Below are 20167 nucleotides of genomic sequence, written 5' to 3' on the forward strand. Positions count from 1 at the left end.
CTTCCCTGCAATTTTTTAAACATTAGTGATGCTTTGTTGCTGGGACTCCTTTGTGCTAGGAAGAACCCACTGCAGGCATAATTGGAATTAGATATTAGGATCCTTAAATATTTGAACAGAGCTCAAACAACAACCCACACACTTTCGTTCTGGACAAAAAAATGTTAAATATAATTGAGCAGTCTCAAAATAAATCCCTTAAGAAATATATCTATTATGCTAACTAGAATTAATTTTGATGGTCCAGAACTTTATATAAAAAGTAATAGCTGTTGTCCATGTCTCTGTAAACAAGGCTGAAGGAGAATTGGGAGCTGTTCATATGTTCACGTGGATGAAAATTAGTAGATTGATTTAACAGAGCAGTCTGACTCCAATTATATGTTTCAGTAACATTTTGTTTTGAATGAATTAATCCATGTTTCTGATATACTATAGCTTGTGATTTTTATTTAGCTGCTTAGAAATTAAAACAAGATACTTTTGTCTCATTGCAACTGTTAGAATAGGCACAAAATATTTTACATTTATTCCCATCTGAGGAACAAAAAGATAAAAGAATTCTGGTTCTCTTTGGTTTGTGTCGCTCTTGTTTTTCTATATACAGGTAGTCCTTGACTTATGACAGTTGAGCTCAAAATTTTTGTTGCTAAGCAAGACAGTTGTTAAGTGAGTTTTGTGCCATTTTACAACCTTTGTTGCCACAGTTATTAAGTAAAATAACTGCAGTGAAGTTAGTAACATGGATGTTCAATGAATCTGGCTTCCTTGTTCACTTTGGTTGTCAAAAGGTCCCAAAAGGTGATCACATGACCCCAGGACACTGCAACAATCATAAATACAGTACATGCCAGTTGTCAAGTGCTCAAATTTTGATCACGTGACCATGGGAATGCTGAAAGAGTGGTAAGGGTGAAAAATGGTCATAAGTCACTTTTTTCAGCACCATTATAACTCTGAATGATTACTAAACAGATAGTTGTAAGTCAAGAACTACCTGTAGTTTTCTGTATCAAAGTATGTACCGTGTTTTCACAAAAACAAAACCCAGTCTTATATATTTTTTGCCTCCAAAAGAGGCAGTAGGTCTTATTTTGGGGGGATGTCTTGGTTGTTTTTTTTCTGGCTTACCTTGCGGCAGTGGCAACACCAACAGTCCTGTCCATCTGCTGGCCCAATTCTGTGGTTGCTCACGGCAGGAGGCTACATGGCCTGCACTATTGTGCTGCCCCCATGAGGTGAGGCAGGTGGGGGGAGGGATGGAGCTGCCCCAAGCACCCCATAGGTGCCCAAACACTTTTCCCCTGAGCAGAGATCTGACAGACACTGGAAGCTTCACCTGCTCGCGAATGGGGCGCTTTGAAACGGAGCGATTAGCTCCATCTCCAAGCGCCCTATTCACAAGCAGATGGAGCTTCCAGTCTCCGTCAGATCTCTGTTTGGGGGAAAAGTGTTTGGGCGCCTATGGGGCGCTTGGAAAATGAGCGAATCACTCCTTTTCTAAGCGCCCCATAGGTGCCCAAACATTCCCCCTGCCTCTGCTTCTGCGCACGAACTTACCTGCTCTGTGCCAAGGGGCTGGGAGGCTGTGCTGCTGCAAGACACATTTGCCCCCCCCCCACACTTGCCCCTGCTTGTGCTGGCCATGCCCACCCCCCAGGCTTATTTTTGGGGTAGGACTTACATTAGGCACACCCCAAAAAATCAGGCTAGAGCTTATTTTCGGGTTGGGTCTTGTTTTTGGGGAAACAAAGTTACAAAGACAGCTGGCCAGGAGTCCCCAACCCCTGGGCCATGACCCATTACCAGGCCGGGGCCTATTTGCAAACGCACGTGCAGCTAGAATTGCACAAGCGGCAGGACGGCACTCTCGCAAGCAGCTTGACTTGCAGTCAAGCTGCATGTGCACATGCATGCGTGTTGGCCCGCCTCTCACACAAGTTGAGCCGCATGTGTGTGCGTGTGTACTGGCCCACCACTCACATGGCCCGGTTTCCCTCGTTCCCCCCAGCTGGGCCACCAAGCCACAAAGGTTGGGAACTTCTGAGCTAGGCTTTGAAATATGTGTAAATTATTGAAATGAAACAGACTTTCTTCAGTTGATATATTTTTCTGATTGTAAAGCCCTGAAAGTTTCCATTTATACTATAAATGCTTCTTAACTTCTGGATTCTGTAGCTTTAAAAGGTCTTGCTGTTATGGTTTTCAAGCCTGTTTTTACATGTATAATAGCTAAAAACCTGTTTATTGTCGAAGAAAAACATTTTTAGGACACCAGATAATATAGAATACTTCTATGCAAATTTAAACAATGCTTGTAATTCTATCTCAAAAATATTCTCCTGGAAGTCTTATACAATTACTTTTAAAAGTCCCATCTGAACTGGAATTTGATATAATAAGACACCAGTGAGCAGCTTTCTGCTTAAAATGTTAGTATGACCTTTTGAGACTTCTTGAAATTCAAAATATCAATTCTGTTGAAGTGTTGGCCTTTGAATCATTTTTTTAAATTCCATTTATATCCCGCCCTTCTCCGAAGACTCAGGGCGGCTTACAAGCTTAGCAGTAGCCTTCATTCTATGTATATTTGTTATGGATGTTCTTTAACTTTGTATATATTCAGCATAAAATATCCCATTATCACGGAAGGAGAATACAGCCCCATAAAATATTTTCTTGTGCAACACACTTCAGTGTTCAATTTTTGTGGTATATTGTCTGTAAATCAGACTGATTTATTCCATTTATTTATTTTCCTCTATCTTTTTTATCAACATTTTTCTCTTTGAAGTGGCTTATAGAACTCTGAATAGCTTTTTGGAATTCCTTGAATTATCGCAAGCCCCACAACCAGGTCGTTAGTGCCTCACTGGAGGATTATTATCATTATGATTTTCGTTATGATTATTATTTGAAATGATCCACTTTTTTATATGTTATCTTGGAACCAACCTCAAAAACAACAGAGAAGTCCTGAAAGTGAACTTTCACTGACCCACACCATTGCAGCTCTTCTAATTCTTTGGAAACTCTTTGAACAAAGTAAAAAGCAGTATCATCACTGAAAAGAGCTTCATTGGGTATTTTGAAAACAGACAGAAGAGAAACTAATCATTTACATTACTTTTGCGCTGTTGGTCGTCCCAAGTTATTTGCTTAAGGTGGGTGGCCATATAAATGTTCTAAATAAATAAATAATGGAGGAAAAACTCTTACATTAAACATGACTATATTGGAATAAAAAACACTTTAAAAAAAGAAGACATTAGGTAGAGCAGGAGAACCCAGCCCAACTTCATAATTTCTACCTCTAGTAGATAGAAGACTAGGAAAGCTGTAGTATCCAGCCATCAGATCCTTCTAGAACAGAGGTCCCCAACCTTTTGGCACCAGGGAGAGGTATTTCCGTGGACCGGAGTGTGTGTGGTTTGTGTGCTGCCTGCATCCCGCGGATGGGGCTTTGCTTGCTTGTGCGGACCGGTTGTTGGCATGCCTAGGCCCGGTACTGGTCCACAGACTGGGGGTTGGGGACCCCTGTTCTAGAAGTTTGACTGGCATTTCTGCGCAAACATCCGTCTCTAGAGTTTGAGGCTTAAAATATCATAGCACATGTACTGAAGTTGTAGGCCAGAGGGACAAGGTGCCCAATGAAAATACAAGCATGAACATAGTGTTAGTGGATTAAAAAAAAGAGAAGGGCCAAAATATTTGGTATTGTCACAGAATGATAAATTTGTCTTGGATTTAATATGAGGACTAAGGTTACCCTCCTCCTCCCTTGTTTTTTTGTTTAAATAAAGGAATGTGATAATAAGAATCTTTCCAGAACTGAATGATGAGGTTGAGCTTTGACATTTGATACCAAAGCAATGAATCACTACATTTCTGTGATAATTTTTTGCTGCAGAGATGGGCCAAAGCTGGAGCACCGAAAGCCCAGCACCACTCAATCAATGCACTATTGATTTCAAAGGCATCCTGTGTCAAAATGCCCTCTGCTCCAGGCATTTGGGATGGCTGCTCCTTAATCACAGAAGAAAATATTGCGGCGGCAGCTATGGTTAATGTGTGTGTGTGTGTGTGCGCCTGCGTGCGTGCACAATGTGTTAATTCTGCTGTACAGATGAGGCAGGCAAGAATCTTTTGGCCATTCATTCTGTCCTTTTTTAAAATTTATTTTCATTGCTCTCCCACATCTTTCCAGACTTCAGCATGATTAGTACAAAAATTAGCAGTGTAACTTTATACATGATTCCATTATCAGAAAGATAAGATAACATTACCTCATACTTACTGAATTTCAGTTGTTGCAAAGCAGTCTAGGCAGAAAAATCTAAGACTTAAGACTGGGGAAGGACTTTCTTCAGAGGGAATGGGATGTGCAGAGCAGACACTTTTAAAATGAAGGACCAGCCTAGCCTTCTTTACAGACCTAGGCAATTAAACAGTATATTGATCATTTAGTAAAAAACATATTTTTGACTGTAACAGCAAACAGGAAAAAAAGCAGAGAGCTGTTTTTGAGGTAATCCATTACAGGTTTTCTAGAGTAGTTTCAATAATAGAAGCTTATGTTAAACTTGAGATAAATTTTCCAGGCCTGGTTTACTTCAGGAAGACTTTTCCAAGGCATTTAAAACCACACATCATCAGGTGTTGTAGAGATATGTCCCCCAGAAGAATCATACAAGGCAGGCCATCTGTACAACTTGTGCTGATCCCACAACTGTAACCTGCCAGATATGGGACTTGGACTTGTATTTGTGAATTATGAGAGAAAGATTCACTGAATATGAGAGCAGCCTTTTCCAATTATCATGAGTATACAGTGTATATATATATATATATATATATATGTTTAAGTATTTGTCAAGGCTTTTTGAATGTATATATATATATACATACACACACACACACATACAGTTTGGTATTATCATGAGTATACAGTGTGTGTGTGTATATGTGTGTGTGTGTGTATATATATATATATATATATATATATATATATATATATATATATATATATATATATATATATATATATATATATATATATATATATATATATATATATATGTATGTATGTATGTATGTAAATTTTAAATTGCTAACAAAGAATTAAGGGAGACTGATATGCATTTCAAACTTATTAGTTTTCATCAGTCAGCCATACCCTTCCGAGATTCGAACCTGGGCTGATTACACATTAGGCAGTTGTTGTTGTTTTTTGTCATATATATATGACAAAACAAAACTCTGAAATACACCTCAGAATGTATGGCTACAGGAAGCTAATATACATAAACTTATTTTTTCTCTGTCTGCATTGTAAGGATGATGAGGTGGATGATGATTTCTGAATGGAAGGCAATAGAAGCTTTCTTTTACATCCATGATATTTTTTAAGGAAATAATGCATAACTTAATGTTTAGTATAGTGGTGTACTAAATTAACTGCCAATGAGAACTAGGGAATCCTGATATGAAGGAAAGTATCTTGGGACTCTTCAAATTTACATACCATCATCCTGTTTTGTTTTCACAGCTTCCCATAGTTGAAAAAATAAGAATCATAGCTCAGAAGATCTATGGAGCTGAGGATATAGAGCTGTCTCCTGCAGCACAGTCTCAAATAAATTGTTACACTCAACAGGTAAAAACAAGAATATATGCAAACAGTGAGTGTCATTCCTATTTTAAAATGTATCTGTTTAAACAACGAATAAAAACTGCCCAGGATATAATGCTGCTGTAGGCCAGGGCCCAATCTTTCAGTATGTGCCTTTAAGCCAAAGGTGCTTTTCAAAATGCAACTGAACCTTTGAGACAACCATGACCTGGATGATACTTGCCTTTAACTTTTCTTGCTTTTTCCCATCCCAGCCTTGTTTTTCCCATCCCAGCCCTTTCAGTGACTTGCTTATTAATATCACCAAGGTCTTTCTGAATCAAGGATTTGCATAACCTTGAGAAAGGAAAGGCTCCTGGTTAAAGGATTAGAAAAGTGCATTGGACCTTCTATGCCACTTTCATATCTCAGCATTCCCCAAGGCTCTGTCCTGGCTCCTTATTTGAACCAGAGCCTATGGCTGATGCTTATGTTTAGGGCTGTCTGGGTCTCTTAAACCCCTGGTCTTCCTGATGTTATCCTGAGTACTTCCTGCAGTTCTATTTGTTCCTTACACTACCTTGAGAGTCCTCTCTTTCTGTTCCTCACTCCAGAGTTGAAGTCTCCAGGCCCTGAGACTCTGGTCTTAACTCCCTCTTTCCCTTCATCCCTGTGAAAATTTGAAAACTTTAAAAATGACTTAAATAACTTTATTTAGTTGCTGGGTGAGCGGAAGGACTTGTTATCTTACCTTACAGTAATTAATCTCAGCGATTCCTAGATTAATCCCTTTTAATTATGGGTGTATGCAGTGCTTTTTTGTAAGAAAAAAAGGTGCCAGAACTCACACATGTCATACAACCCTCCTTGCCTACCCTACAAGGTTCCATCCAAAAAAGGTGCCGGAACTCCGTTCTGGGCATTCTATGACAAAAAAAGCCCTGGGTGTATGTATGTTCATTCATATCACAAGGTACCATTTTAAGCATATACAGTTGTGTTTGGTTTGTCTCTGTATTAATATATTGTTTATTGGTTTGGCTATTGAGCTACAAATTGCTGCGTTATTGTATAAAATGTTGCAATTGCTCTCTTTCTGATCTATACTGGGCTTGAAAAAAGCATTTAAGAAATTATTATTAATTAAGATGCATACTTATAACATCTTGCCACAATCCATTGAAGCTTGAACCAAAGACTTATTCCTAGAAGTCAGCAATGTACTGGAAATAAAATTTATCTTTGTTTATTATACAGCATGGAAAAACTTAGAGAGGAGAGTGTTGTTATTTCAGTGTGGTTAGATACATTGAAGGGACGTGGTGGCTCAGTGGGTTAGGATGCTAAGCTTGTCGATCAGATGGTCGGCAGTTTGGCTGGTCGAATTCCGAGTGCCGCGTAACAGAGTGAGTGCCTGTTACTCGTCCCAGCTTCTGGCAACCTAGCAGTTCGAAAGCACGTAAAAATGCAAGTAGAAAAATAGGGACCACTACAGTGGGAAGGTAACAGCGTTCCGTGCGCCTTTGGCGTCTAGTCATGCCGGCCACATGATCACGGAGACGTCCTCAGACAAGCGCTGGCTCTTCGGCTTTGAAACGGAGATGAGCACCAGCCCCTAGAGTTCGAAACGACTAGCACGCATGTGCGGGGGTACCTTTACCTATAGATACATTGACTCTCTTTCTCATTTCTTTTTTGTCAGGGATTTGGGAATTTGCCTATTTGCATGGCAAAAACTCACCTGTCCCTTTCCCACATGCCTGAGAAGAAAGGTGTCCCCACTGGGTTTGTTCTGCCTATCAGCGATGTGAGAGCCAGTATTGGAGCTGGATTTATTTATCCACTGGTGGGAACGGTGAGTAGTGTTGTCGCATTTGAAAAATTTGTAAAATTATGTTTAGAACTCTGCGGTACAAACAGAATAGAAATAAGTAATCAGACATCTCTGAGATACTTTATCTGTTTACAAGGATTTACATCAAATAAATGCTGAACCAAATATATTGATTCACATGTAAAAGATTCATTGTACAAACCCAAATAGGAGAGGAGCAGATTTATGTGTTTTCATACAGCAGTTTCTCAGGGTTGCTTCTAAAACTATGAAAAATTCAGACTTCCAGTTTGCAATCGCGGCCACTGCAGCCACTGGAAGGTAAGCTCCGTCTTCCGCATTCGGTTTTGTTCTGCTGAGGTACCCTGGAAAGGATCGAAAGTCGCCCTGTAGGTGCGATGAGCAAGGAGGGGACCCCCACTTGATCACGGGGGGGGGGAGCGGCAGCCCTTCCGCTTGATCCGAGGCAGCCCTCCAAAACGGCAGAGGAAAGACCGGCCATAGCAAAATGGCTCATCACTAGGCTGCAGACAGCCAAAGTCAAACTTATCACCAGGCACTTTTAAAGCAACACAGATGAAACTGGGTGAGATCCAATCTTCTCTCTAAGCTCCTAAGTATTTTTCTTCCTATAAAAGCTGCCCAAAGTATCTTTCCCCCTGTGAGGAGAGAGGGAAGGGAATTTCTTTCCCACCCTCTAAGAATAGCGGCGACTGACTGTCTAGGGGAGTTAAAGCACTAATCTAATTGGATTTATATGTTTCTGAAACTTGGGGATCAAAAGTTTTATTCTCACCGAAAACTTTTGTTTTTATCTATAAAAAAGAAATAAAATTGGAAAAAGGACTATAAAAATTTTGGACTTAAAAAACCTTAAGCGGCATTGGTGACATCTTGTGGCGAAGCTTGGTATTAAAACTTGTTATTGCCTAAAAGAGACTTGGCTTGAAGCCCACACTACAGATAAGACATTGATTGAATGTAAAGATTGAATGTAAAAGTAATTAAGATATGTATAAGCTAAAAAATTATTATAAATGTAATAATGATGTTTTTATTTAGTTGATATAAGAACTGTATTACCTTAAATATGACATAGTAGATATTAAGGGAAAAAGAGAAAATATTTCAGTTTGTATGTGTACTAAAGATTTTTGTATGTTACTGAACTATTGATTAACCCAGCCACCATATCGCTTTTTAAATACCTAAATGTAAAATTAGAAAATTAATAAAAATATTATTAAAAAAATAAAACTATGAAGAATTCAAAGATTATAAAGCAGACCACAACTGAGCCCAAAATTTCTGTTGCTAAGCAAAACAGCTGTCGCATTCAATGACTATTTACCTTAACATCTTCCTGTGTGAACTTAATGGTGTTGATGAGTTTGGCTTCTACTTGTTGTGTTTTAATCTTGATCTAAGTATCATCCACATATTTATACCAGTGAGTGGGTGGAATTCCTGGGTAAGAGTTTAGGGCTTTGGTTTCTACTTCTTCCTTGTAGAGATTGGCCACAATGGGGGACGCAGGTGAAACCATGGTATAGCCGTGTTTTGATCTGTAAAAAACCTTCATGCTATTTAGTGTCAGGCAGAGGTCCAGCATGGCACCTATATGGTCTGGACTGAGTTTAGTTCGGTCACCTAATGTGCTGTCTTGTAGCAGTCATTTCTTCACTACCATGACAGCTTCAGTTGTGGGAATGCAGGTAAAGAGTAAAAGTGACGTCTTAAGAAACCAGGGTCTTATCCGGACTGGATATTAAGTTACTGATAATAATAACAACTGCACTTTTTACAGAATCTAAACACAAAGCAGTCATAAGAAGAATGTGCTCTTGTAGTGTTACCTGACCAGAGCAGTCTGATTTTCATACACGAGCAAGACATTTGGACATAATAAGAGAGCTTTGTTCTGCATTACCAGTGAAAGGGCACAAGGAAGGAAGTGAATCCCAACTAGATGTGCTTTGAGAAATCAGGAAATTCTGTCATGAAGATTCTCTGGCCTTGCAGTCTGCTTTGTATGTATATAGCCAGGAAACATTCCTTTCACCACAAACACAATAAAATGTCAGAATGTCCAGAATGTGACTTCAACCTTTTGTGCTCTCCTGAGAGGCCTGTTAATGTCTTGTGGTATATCATGAATAAGACTGAATGTAAATTGTATTTGCCTCACTGAAACTACAGAGATAATATTATACAGGTAGTCCTAGATTTATGACCACAATTGAGCCTAAAATTTCTGTTGCTAAGAGAGACAGGCTTGTTTTTGCCTTTTTTATGGCCTTCCTTTAGAAAAATAAGAAAATAAAAAAACAGAAAAACAAAAAGCAAAGAATATAGAAAGAGCAGCCAGGGTGAAAACACATCAGTCATAAGTTAATATCAATAGTGTACATGTTCAATTCTACTTTTTGACCTCCCTCCAGAGTTGGGATCAGTCTAAGATCTGGTCAGTAATTGGTCAACTCGAATCTCCTTTCAAGTCTAGTGTTCAGACTTCCTTTTCTAGGTTAGATTGTTGGGAGAAGGGGAACCATACTGATATATTGATTTTGAACATTTAAATCAGAAGCAAATTAAAACTTTTCAAATATTTTGAAACTCGGTTTTATAATATGTTGTTTTGCGCTGAAATTCCTATGCAATAGGTAAGTCTATTTAAAGGGTAAAAACTGCACACAGCTTTTCCCAATGTTGCCGTGGTTTTTATGTCATTTTGCAATAACTCTGACTATTGTATGTTCACAGGTGGGCTTGTGACATGATGACCCAGTTATATGGCAAGCAGGCAGGAAGGCTTGTTAAATTTGTTTGGGAAGTTGGTGAGGTCACTAGTGAGTTATGCTTGGGTGGGGAATGATTGGATTCTCTTGTGCTCATGAGAGATTCAGACCCACCCAAAAGTTATTGCAGCTTTGTACTTTCCCACATATTAGTTAATCTGCTTTAGTGAGAGTGCTGTGTGCGACACAATGCAGAGGAATTCCACTTTGACTTACTCCAAGGACAACAATGATTTAGAGACAATACAGAGCTGCATTCTTTGCCTCTATACAAAGTGGAGATAAACATACTCTTATTCAGCCAGTGTTTGAAGCTTCAAGGTTTTTATTGGTTCCTTCTTTACAAAATGATAAACTAGCCCTATGTTTATAATGTTAATTTCTAATTAATACTGTTTTGAATAGAAAATGTTTCCATTAAAATATACATTATTTTAACAGACACATACATTTTGGAATGCTGAAGGTTACTGGTCTTGTTGATTCACACTCCCTAAAATATTTCCTGATCCTTAGCTGAAATTTGACTGAACATTTAAGTCACAACAAGGTCTTAGGCATTCCAGAAAGAAGTCTATAACTATTAAGAGGTTTTTTTACCCTAAATGAATGGCTTAGGATTGCTGCTAGTTCCTTGTTTGCAGAGGTTAACTCTTTTTATTCATATGCTGATCTCAGCTTTCTGGATCTCATTAGGCACCATCAATTTCAGCCGTGTTATAAAATCTATAAGTACCCTAAGAAAGTTTTTCAAGACTGGATATAAATCAAAGAAGGATTTTCCCCCACTCTCTTTTGTGAAGCTATAGGTGTAGGTTGTTCTGATTTTGAAGAATGAATTCTTCGCTACTTGTTGCTTTCTAATGGTTTATTTGTTGAACCAGGATCTTTCAGTGAGGGCACAGATTGCATATGATGATAGGTATGGCCACCAACAGTTAAACAGAAGTTCTAGTATTTTAGAAACAAAATTTTCAGTTGCGTCATGTCATTTTGGCAAGCAGCAGGAGAGGTGCCCTTTTTCACAATATGGTGAAATAAAAGCAATTGGGCATATGGCTTATGATTTCAACCTCCATCTTCAAGTCACTCTTTTTCACATTTATTCTGAGATAATTTATGAGACACTCCAAATAGTCATAGCAAAATTGAAATGTTTGAAATACTATAGATAGATAGATAGATAGATAGATAGATAGATAGATAGATAGATAGATAGAGATAGATAGATAGATAGATAGATAGATAGATAGATAGATAGATAGATAGATAGATAGATAGATAGATAGATACAGTGTGTGTGTGCACACGCACATACATATATACCTGCACGATGTTGCCAATTCATGTTATGGTAGATAGATTTAAATTTAGAATAACCTGAGGCAACATTGGGACTATTCGTCTAGATAAACCAAAGTTCTAGTCTGGAATAATTCACATTGCTTTTGGTGGGGTATGGTGGATAAGGATGAAGACAGAAATGGTTTCCTTTGAGAGGCTACTTACTCCAATTTATATCTTATTTGGAATGGGAAAAGATCTCCATGGTGCTGCTGAGAAACTTCTATTTCACTGATGAATTTCAGCTCTGTGACCTTGGGTCCACAGAGTGCAGATGGGCTGCTCAGGGGCAACATGGCAGCCCTCAGGCCACAGGTTACCAACTCAGTGTACATATAGTCTTTTTTCCCCTTGGAATTTTGCCTGCTGATTGATGTCATTTTTAGTTTGCATACTCTGAGCAAATTAAAAAAGATAATGGGAAAAATTACAATTCAAGTTGCATTTTTATGTGTGAAAATATAGTTCAAGGTGAACCACAAACACGAGCAGAATCAACACAAGAGAGAATAGGCTATATACAGTACATCAATATAATTGGATTATAAAGATAATTTGTTTTAAATCTAATAGGTCAAGGCTATTTCCTGCTTTGCATTCTTGCCTTTTTTTCAGTTGATTCTGACAATTGGTTTTAATTATACAATGTGTGAGGAAAGCATATATGTTTGCTATTATAATCTCCACATCTACTGTACTATCCAGGACATTTTTTTGGGAGGGGAGGTATATATTAAATTGTAATGGATGAGGGAAAAATCCTCAGCTTGCTAACAGCACAATATAATATAATATAATAACATTTTTCCCTTATAGCTATTTTGGCAGCTGGAAATAGTTTAATTTTGATAAGTTTGACATAAAGAATGGAATGTGGTCATTTTTAGAGGCCAGAAATATACAGGATAAAAGTTAAAGGAAAATGGAGCAGTGAAACTATGAAACAACTGAGAAGTTGTTGGTTGCTTTTCCTCCAATCAATGGCAGCTATGTGCTGTTCCACTCAACTGCATTGCAAGAAAATATTACATTAATTATTAACAATAGAAGAAAAATACAGCTTCTTTATTTCACTATATTTTAAAAATGGCAGGAATCCCCAAGGGGGTTACATTTTTTTCCCTAGAATCACTGTTAGATTTTTAAAAGCGCATGGGCAAAACTTTATAAAATTATTTGCCAGTTCTTTCAAATTCGTCAAATGTTGGCTTCTTCAATTGCCCTAGAACCCACATGTCAAACACAAGGCCCGGGGTCCGGATCCGGCCCGTGAAGTGGTTTCATGCGGCCCGTGAAGCCATCCTGGAAACAGTGAGGGAACGGCCCCAATGCCTTGGCCCTGGCCCAGAGACCCTCCTTCTGCCAGAGACCCTCAGATCTGTCCCACTCCTGCCCAGGCCCCCATAGGCACCCTTGATGCGAACGATGTAGAGCTGGCCATGCCCACCCAGTAGGCCATACACACTCTAGCCGCACCCACCCAGTAGGCCATGCCCACCCAGGCCACGCCCACCCGCCCCCCTGAGGGCAACCGCAATGCTGAGGCGGCCCTCAATGAAATTGAGTTTGACACCCCTGCCCTAGAACGTAGCTGTATCAGAAAAAATAACAGAAAAGGTATTCAGAATATTCGTAATTCATGCTTGCTATAACAAAATCTGGATGACGTGTAAATCAGTAGAGATATAAATTACTTTAGCCCTTCATAGCTCACTATCTTTTTAAGCATCTTTTATACTCCTTGTGTGGATTTCTTCAAAGAACGATAGGAACCTGAGAAGGAAACTTGGATATGGTTTTTGAAAGTTGAATCTGAGATGCAGTTTTTGTTGCAAAGTTTCATTCACAGATTACTTTAGAAAACAGAAAACCTGAAAAATATAAATGATAGCAAAAAGAAAAGGAATGCACTATCTCCATTCAATAGCTTTCATTTTAAGAGTATTTCTATGTAAAAATACAGGACAACCAGGACACCTGTCTGCCACAATCTTCTTTTGTTTGTCTTTATTCTCTGAGATCATCACATTTCCCTTCCAATGCTTCTCACATAATACAGAATGAGAAATTACGAATTCATTCAAATGACATTGATTTCAGTGAGATCATTAAGGACGAGTAAATTACAGGAGAAGTATATTGGAGACAGGACATGATGTAATCAATACATTTTAAGAATGGATCAAGTTGTCTCTTTAACTCCCAGCCAGCTACATTAACCAATTAAGATTAACGAGACCACAAAGGCAAGGGGCAAATTGGATAGGTATATTATTTTGCTTTCATATTAAAGTTTTTTCATTGTAAGTGGTCTCTAATAGAAAGAGCGGCTGAATCCTTACAAGCATTCATAAAACTCTGGGGTCTTCCTGCTTACTTCTTCTTCTGATACCTTGCTCTTTGTTCTCCTTTCTCTGCCTGCCAGGAAAACTGTCAGCTTACTCTCTTTATCTAATCCATTGCTAAGAATGTTTGGCACGCCTTGAGCAGATGAGAAAGCTTCCTTCCCTTTGGAGAGAGTCTCTCTTCCTAATTAGTCAGCCATATTTGTTTTTATTGAGTTACTCAAGGAAGAAATAGAAGAGAAGAGTTTGAAGTGGCAACTTATAGAGGTATGCAATAGTGAATTATCTTGAGAGGAAAATCAGATGTTCAAACCAGCATATCATATTCCACATCATTAGGAGATAGAGGTTCTAGTTCCACTGTAATGAAATAATTTGAGCCCAGAGAGACATGACCGATATGCATTTTCTTGTTGGCTGATTTTTAATCATTTTCTTTTCTTTCTTTCTTTTTTCTTTGTTCCTTAAATATTCCACTTAGTAGTAGAGGGTTTCATATTCTCTGAGAAACGGACGTTTCCATCGTCTTCTGCAGACTGGTATCTACAAAGGTATAGGGCAAGGATAGGCAACCTCGGCTCTTTTATGACACATGGACTTCAACTCCCAGAATTCCTGAGTCAGCATAGCTGACTCAGGAATTCTGGGAGTTGAAGTCCATGAGTCATAAAAGAGCCGAGGTTGCCTGCCCCTGGTATAGGGGAAAGAGCCATCGTTATCCAAAAGATTGCTTTGGAAATACTTTCTATCTGTACAATGGAGGAGAGAGAATTATGTTTCCCTCGCTCAGCCTCAAAACTGCAACTTGTTTTGATGCCCTTCAGGATGTAATTGTTGGTATTAAAATGTTTAGTAGTTTTTTTCCTCATCATTTACTTGCATTAGCAAATGGTACAAAGAAAATGCTTTTTCTTTCCAAAGAGATTCTAATGGGTGTCTGATTCCATAAAGGAACTTCTTCCTCATGACTGGAGCACAGATATCTCTCTGAACTGGATTCATGAGGTGTAATTCAGGAAGATATAGGAATAGTGTTGGATGTAGCTATATGATCTACCTATATTTTGTGGATTCGGTATGTAGTACATAAAGGTGAATCTGCACCAAAACAGTACTGTACATATGTTGAGTCCACCAAATGCTGTTGCACCTTTCATTGTCATTCCAGTTTCAGTGTATACGTATAAAGCTTTCCTAAATTTCCAGCAGCAATATTTGATATCTTCAGATCAGTAGTAATGCTCGTGGTGCTCCTTTCTTCACTCTGCAAAAAACTATCCTCACAGCTAATTGAAATATTCCAAGCACATCTTGCAAACTATGTTTCCACATGGTGGCACTCCAACATGGAACTCAAATTTGCTCACCAGATGGGTGGTTCTGAATCTTCCCAGAATTATCTGTTAGGATTATTATGAGATAAGCCGATGTCTTTTGCTACTCTCAGGTGTATTTGTCAAACTTCTAAAGGTATTTTTTTAGAGAATGTTTTGATGTTATATGTAAGAACACAATCCAAATAACTCCTGTTTAGAGCATCTCTTTCAAATTTTGCAGGCCACGGGAAGAAAAATATTATCACAGAATACCAAATTCATGCATATTGCATTTTCACAGATTTCTCTTTTTTAAAATAGATATTTGTATGTCATACAGTTGATGCACTGACCATTATAAAACTAGTTAATGCACAGTATGAGGTTTTCTAAGATATTTAGGCAACTTCATAGTTTAATTTAAATTGAGATTGGGCAGTTTTTTCGAATTGCTTTGAGACTTGAGTGCAATGGATGACATTAATTTTGGTCTCGTGTATGTGCCATTCATCACAGAAACATGTGAGATCAAAGTAAAAGGGCATCTAAACGCTATACGTGCAATCAGGATCTTCACTGTCATCAATCCAGTCTTCCTTTTCTTTGTACAAAATGATGGAGGGACGTGCATTTGAAATGTTGGCAACCAGGCCCAGCTGCTGTAAAAAGAAGTGCTGTTAAAAAAAAAAGTATAGGACTCATGGCTGACTAGCTTCCCACCTCATTACTTTATTTCTAGGCTGACACCTTTGAAACTAGACAATCCAATGGGTAGTGGGGTGTTTAGCCTGAGGATAGTAGCATTTTTAATTGGTTGTTCAGATCTTGGGGGTGGGGGGGGGGAAGCAGTGACAATAAATGGATCTTCTTTACTGCCCAGTGAAAATGGATTAGGGATTGCTGAATTCAGAACTTTGCAAAATGCATTACCCTGGGCCTCCCTCTTTTTTCCATCTTTCCTCTCATTGCAGGGCTTTTTATTGATTTTCTATTGAGGAAGCTTCTCATTATGATGTTTAAGTGGGACTGGGTCAACTTGCCACAGCCAATTCACTGTGGCCAACTCAGCACGGCCAACTCGCCTCAGGACAACTCGCTATGGCCAACTCGCCATGGGACAACTTAACAATTCTATTTAGTTATTTAAAATAAATAACAATTATTTTAATTTTTGCCATTCACATTTCCTTCTGTCTCTTCTTTTGCACTCTTTCTTTAATGATTCTGTTCCACTATTTCTTTGATGTCAGCGTAACTCTTGTCCCGCAGCGAGTTGTCCCGCGGCAAGTCGGCCGTGGTGAGTTGCCCATGGTGAATTGTCATTAGACCCCTGCAGTTAGTTATTCCTTACCACCAGTCCCAGTTCCTATCTTGGTATGAGCCTTTGTATCCAATATAATCAATAGAACAGGGGTTTCCTTCAATTCTCTTATCACAAGTTATTCCAACTCATTTGCATGCATTTCAGGAACTGAATCACCAACTATGGAATTCTGTTTTTTTTCTACTCCCACTCCACACATCATTTAAGAAGGATTTGGAGTTTCACTTACAAAGCAAATGAACCTGATGAGTGTCAGAATGGCAGTAGGGCTATTTTGCTGTAATTCTTATTAGTAGTGTTACATGATAGATGAGTTTCAAACTCTGCGTAACTTTCATTTTTATTGTGATTCTCAGTATATGGGTTCCTTGTGTGTAATTTAAGCTGCTGTTTTAGTTCTTATTTTTAAAAACGTTACTGTGGTTGGTAGAGGGATGTCACGTAAAAGCATTTTGGTTTGGCTTGGTTGCTTCTTATTTAAATCTTACAGGAAGTCCTTGATTAACAGCCACTCATTCAGCTGCCATTTGAAGTTGCAAAAGCGCTGAACAAGTAGTACTTATGTCCGGTCCTTAAAGTTCTGGCCATCTCAGCATCCCTGTGATCATGTGATTGAGATCCGGGTGCCTGGCAACCAGCTTGTACTCATGACAATTGTAGTATCCTGTGGTCATGTAATCACCATTTGCAATCTTCCCTGCTGGCTTCCCATAAGCGAAGTCCATGGGAAAGCTGGCATGGCAGGTCATAAATTAGTCCAATAAATTTCTCACTCTACTCCACCTGGCAGCACAAACCCTTCCCTCACTGTACTCATGCCACCTCTCCAACCACAATCCTTGCTTAACAATGCCAGCAAGGAGTGCCAAGATTGCCGTCACTAAACAATGCAGTTGTGTTATCTCATGGTTTACTACCGCATTGCTTAGCAATGGAAATTGCATTCCCAGTTACTGTTGTTAACCAAGGAATGTCTCTCTCTATATATATTATATTATACATGATATGGTTATCTAAGCAAGTGTAGGATTATAGATGTTCATTTTATTATTTTCATTTTAAATGCGTAATTGTCTTAATGAGAAACACAAGTCATTAGCATTAACACAGTATAAGTAAACTTTTGAATTAGCCCTATGGGAACCATAGTACTAGTGTTTTAGTCAGCTTTAATGCAAAACTGTACATATTTAGAGAATTTCTTTGTTTGACTACAACTGGCAAAGAGATTATTTCCCCCAAAATACATGCAGAATGTTGAAGCAATTGTAAAACAGGAAACCGCATGGAATAAGAGAGAAAGGCAAATTCTACTTTGATTCTTCACAACTTGAATGATAATGTAGGGTCATTCTGAAACGCAACCACCAATAAGCCATTAGCTCAGGGTCTACAATTCCCTATCAGAGTTACCGCTGCCTGAAATCAGTTACATATGGCCTTTAAAGTCCTTCCAAACGTTAATGAGAGTTAAAAAACTTTCTCCGCTGTTTAGCTTGTAAAGAAAAGAAAAATAGTTCTGAAAATATAGGAAACTGTATCTAAAAGCTTAAAAATTACATGAAATACTAAAAGGATTCATACACTGTTCATATATGTCTGCAGAAAGGAGTGACTAGTTTGAAATCCCACATTTGAATGGGGTTGGTATAAACCAGGGTTCCCCAGAGTGGTATTAACCCCCGTGGTTTAATGGGACTATCCAAGGGGTTGATGCTAGTAATAGTAGTAGTAATAAAAAGGTAAAGGTAAAGGTTCCCCCGCACATGCGTGCTAGTCGTTTCCAACTCTAGGGGCCAGTGCTCATCTCTGTTTCAAAGCCGAAGAGGCAGCGCTTGTCCGAGGACGTCTCTGTGGTCATGTGGCCAGCATGACTAGATGCCAAAGGCGCACGGAACGCTTTTACCTTCCCACCGTAATGGTCCCTATTTTTCTACTTGCATTTTTTACGTGCTTTCGAACTGCTAGGTTGGCAGAAGCTGGGATGAGTAACAGGCGCTCACTCTGTTACGCGGCACTCGGGATTCGACCCGCCAAACTGCAGACCATCTGATCAACAAGTTCATTGTCCTAACCCACTGAGTCACCGCGTCCCTTAATAGTAGTAATACTATTAGTTAAAGTAGTATTTATTAAATCATTTTCTTATAATAAATGTTTGGGGGGGGTCAATGAATAATTTGGAACTTATAAACGGGTTGATGAGCTGAATTCAGACTTTGGGCACCCCTGATATAAAGCATATTAAAAAAAATAGAAAGCATCTGGATTGTTCTGGTGATAAATTAATACAAGCACTGACTTTCTAGCAGTTTGGATCTTTGATTTGTTCATCCTTATCAATGAACATTATCTTACCATATTACATTGGCCTGATGTATTAGAAAAATAAAAACACATTTGGGACATTTCTTTGCAACCCTGATAAATAATTTATTTTAAATAGTGGGTTAGAGTGTTAATTCATTCCTCATATCAGTAATTAGTGACTCATAGAGACAGCTTTATAGATCTAATATATCTTAATGGTATCTTACGCCATTAATTTCTTCCTCTGCTTTTCAAAGCCAATGTACGTAAACAAATTTTACTTGCATCTTCCTTGGTCATTCCAGTGATAAAGAATCGTGTCTACTTAAAGATTCAGAATATAGAGACATCATCATCCTCACAAATCTGTTTTTTTTAAAGATTTGGATATATACAGTAGATCTGTTTGTGAATAATAACACAGAAAATAATGGAACATTTTGTGATCTCCAGTTGGTCTTAAACTCCAGCATACATTCACCTATGTTAGTTGGTTATTCATTATTGTCTGTTCATGTTTGTTTATCAAAGGTATATTGAAATGTAGAGTATTTCCCTTAGGTGTTGTTTTTTTTTGACATACTTACTAACTTTATTATGAAAATGAATTCAGAAACTGCAATTAAGCTTATTAGGAAACTAATTATTAATTTAACTAATTAACTAAACAAATTATTCAGAAAATAATTAAAGTCAGCAAAATCTGTTTAGGAATGCTATACTACATTTCCACGTCAGAAGCACCAAAGCACTTTCGTGTTAAAAGGATCAACTGGTGACATCACCATTGCCCGGGGAATGCCTAGTTGGGGGCTCCTTTCATGTCCCCAATAAGGTGCCTACCGAAGTGGTAACTATTTATTTATAGTCGCTTGCTTTTGAACTGCTGGGTCATCAGGTGCTTGGCAACAACTGGGTCTCAAACAGGAGCATACCGATCATCAGCCCAGGGTCCTAACCATGTGAGCCCTCATGCTCATCTGTTTAAGGAAACAAAACAAAACAAAGAATCATGAATGTATTAGAAATGAATAATTTCAGGGAATAAATTACCTAAAATAAGGAATGTATCTACTGACAGGGAAAGAGCACAACAGATCTAAGGTTAAGATATTTAGGTTGTGGTGAAAGCCTTAAGCTTGAAACACATAGTTCATTGAATGTTGACAGTGTATGCATAAATATACTAAATATCACATTTAAATTAGCTAGTTGGTTTTAACTTCCTGAAATAGCAAATAGTGAATTTTGCCCAATTTTGGTTATGATGCTTTTAAAAAGTGGG

At 38.4% G+C, this 20167-nt stretch overlaps 1 protein-coding gene across 1 annotated transcript in view; it reads left to right on the forward strand.

Annotated features, from left to right (window-relative positions):
- MTHFD1L (methylenetetrahydrofolate dehydrogenase (NADP+ dependent) 1 like) overlaps positions 1-20167 on the forward strand; it is a 141118-nt gene that overhangs the window by 104326 nt on the left and 16625 nt on the right. Inside the window, exons 25-26 of the mRNA XM_081312960.1 lie at positions 5549-5656; positions 7314-7466. Coding sequence (XP_081169086.1) covers positions 5549-5656; positions 7314-7466 — 261 coding nt within the window. The remainder of the gene's footprint in view (positions 1-5548; positions 5657-7313; positions 7467-20167) is intronic.

This window comes from Vipera berus, assembly GCF_964194415.1.
Source record: "Vipera berus genome assembly, chromosome: 1".
Classification (NCBI taxonomy): Eukaryota; Metazoa; Chordata; class Lepidosauria; order Squamata; family Viperidae; genus Vipera; species Vipera berus.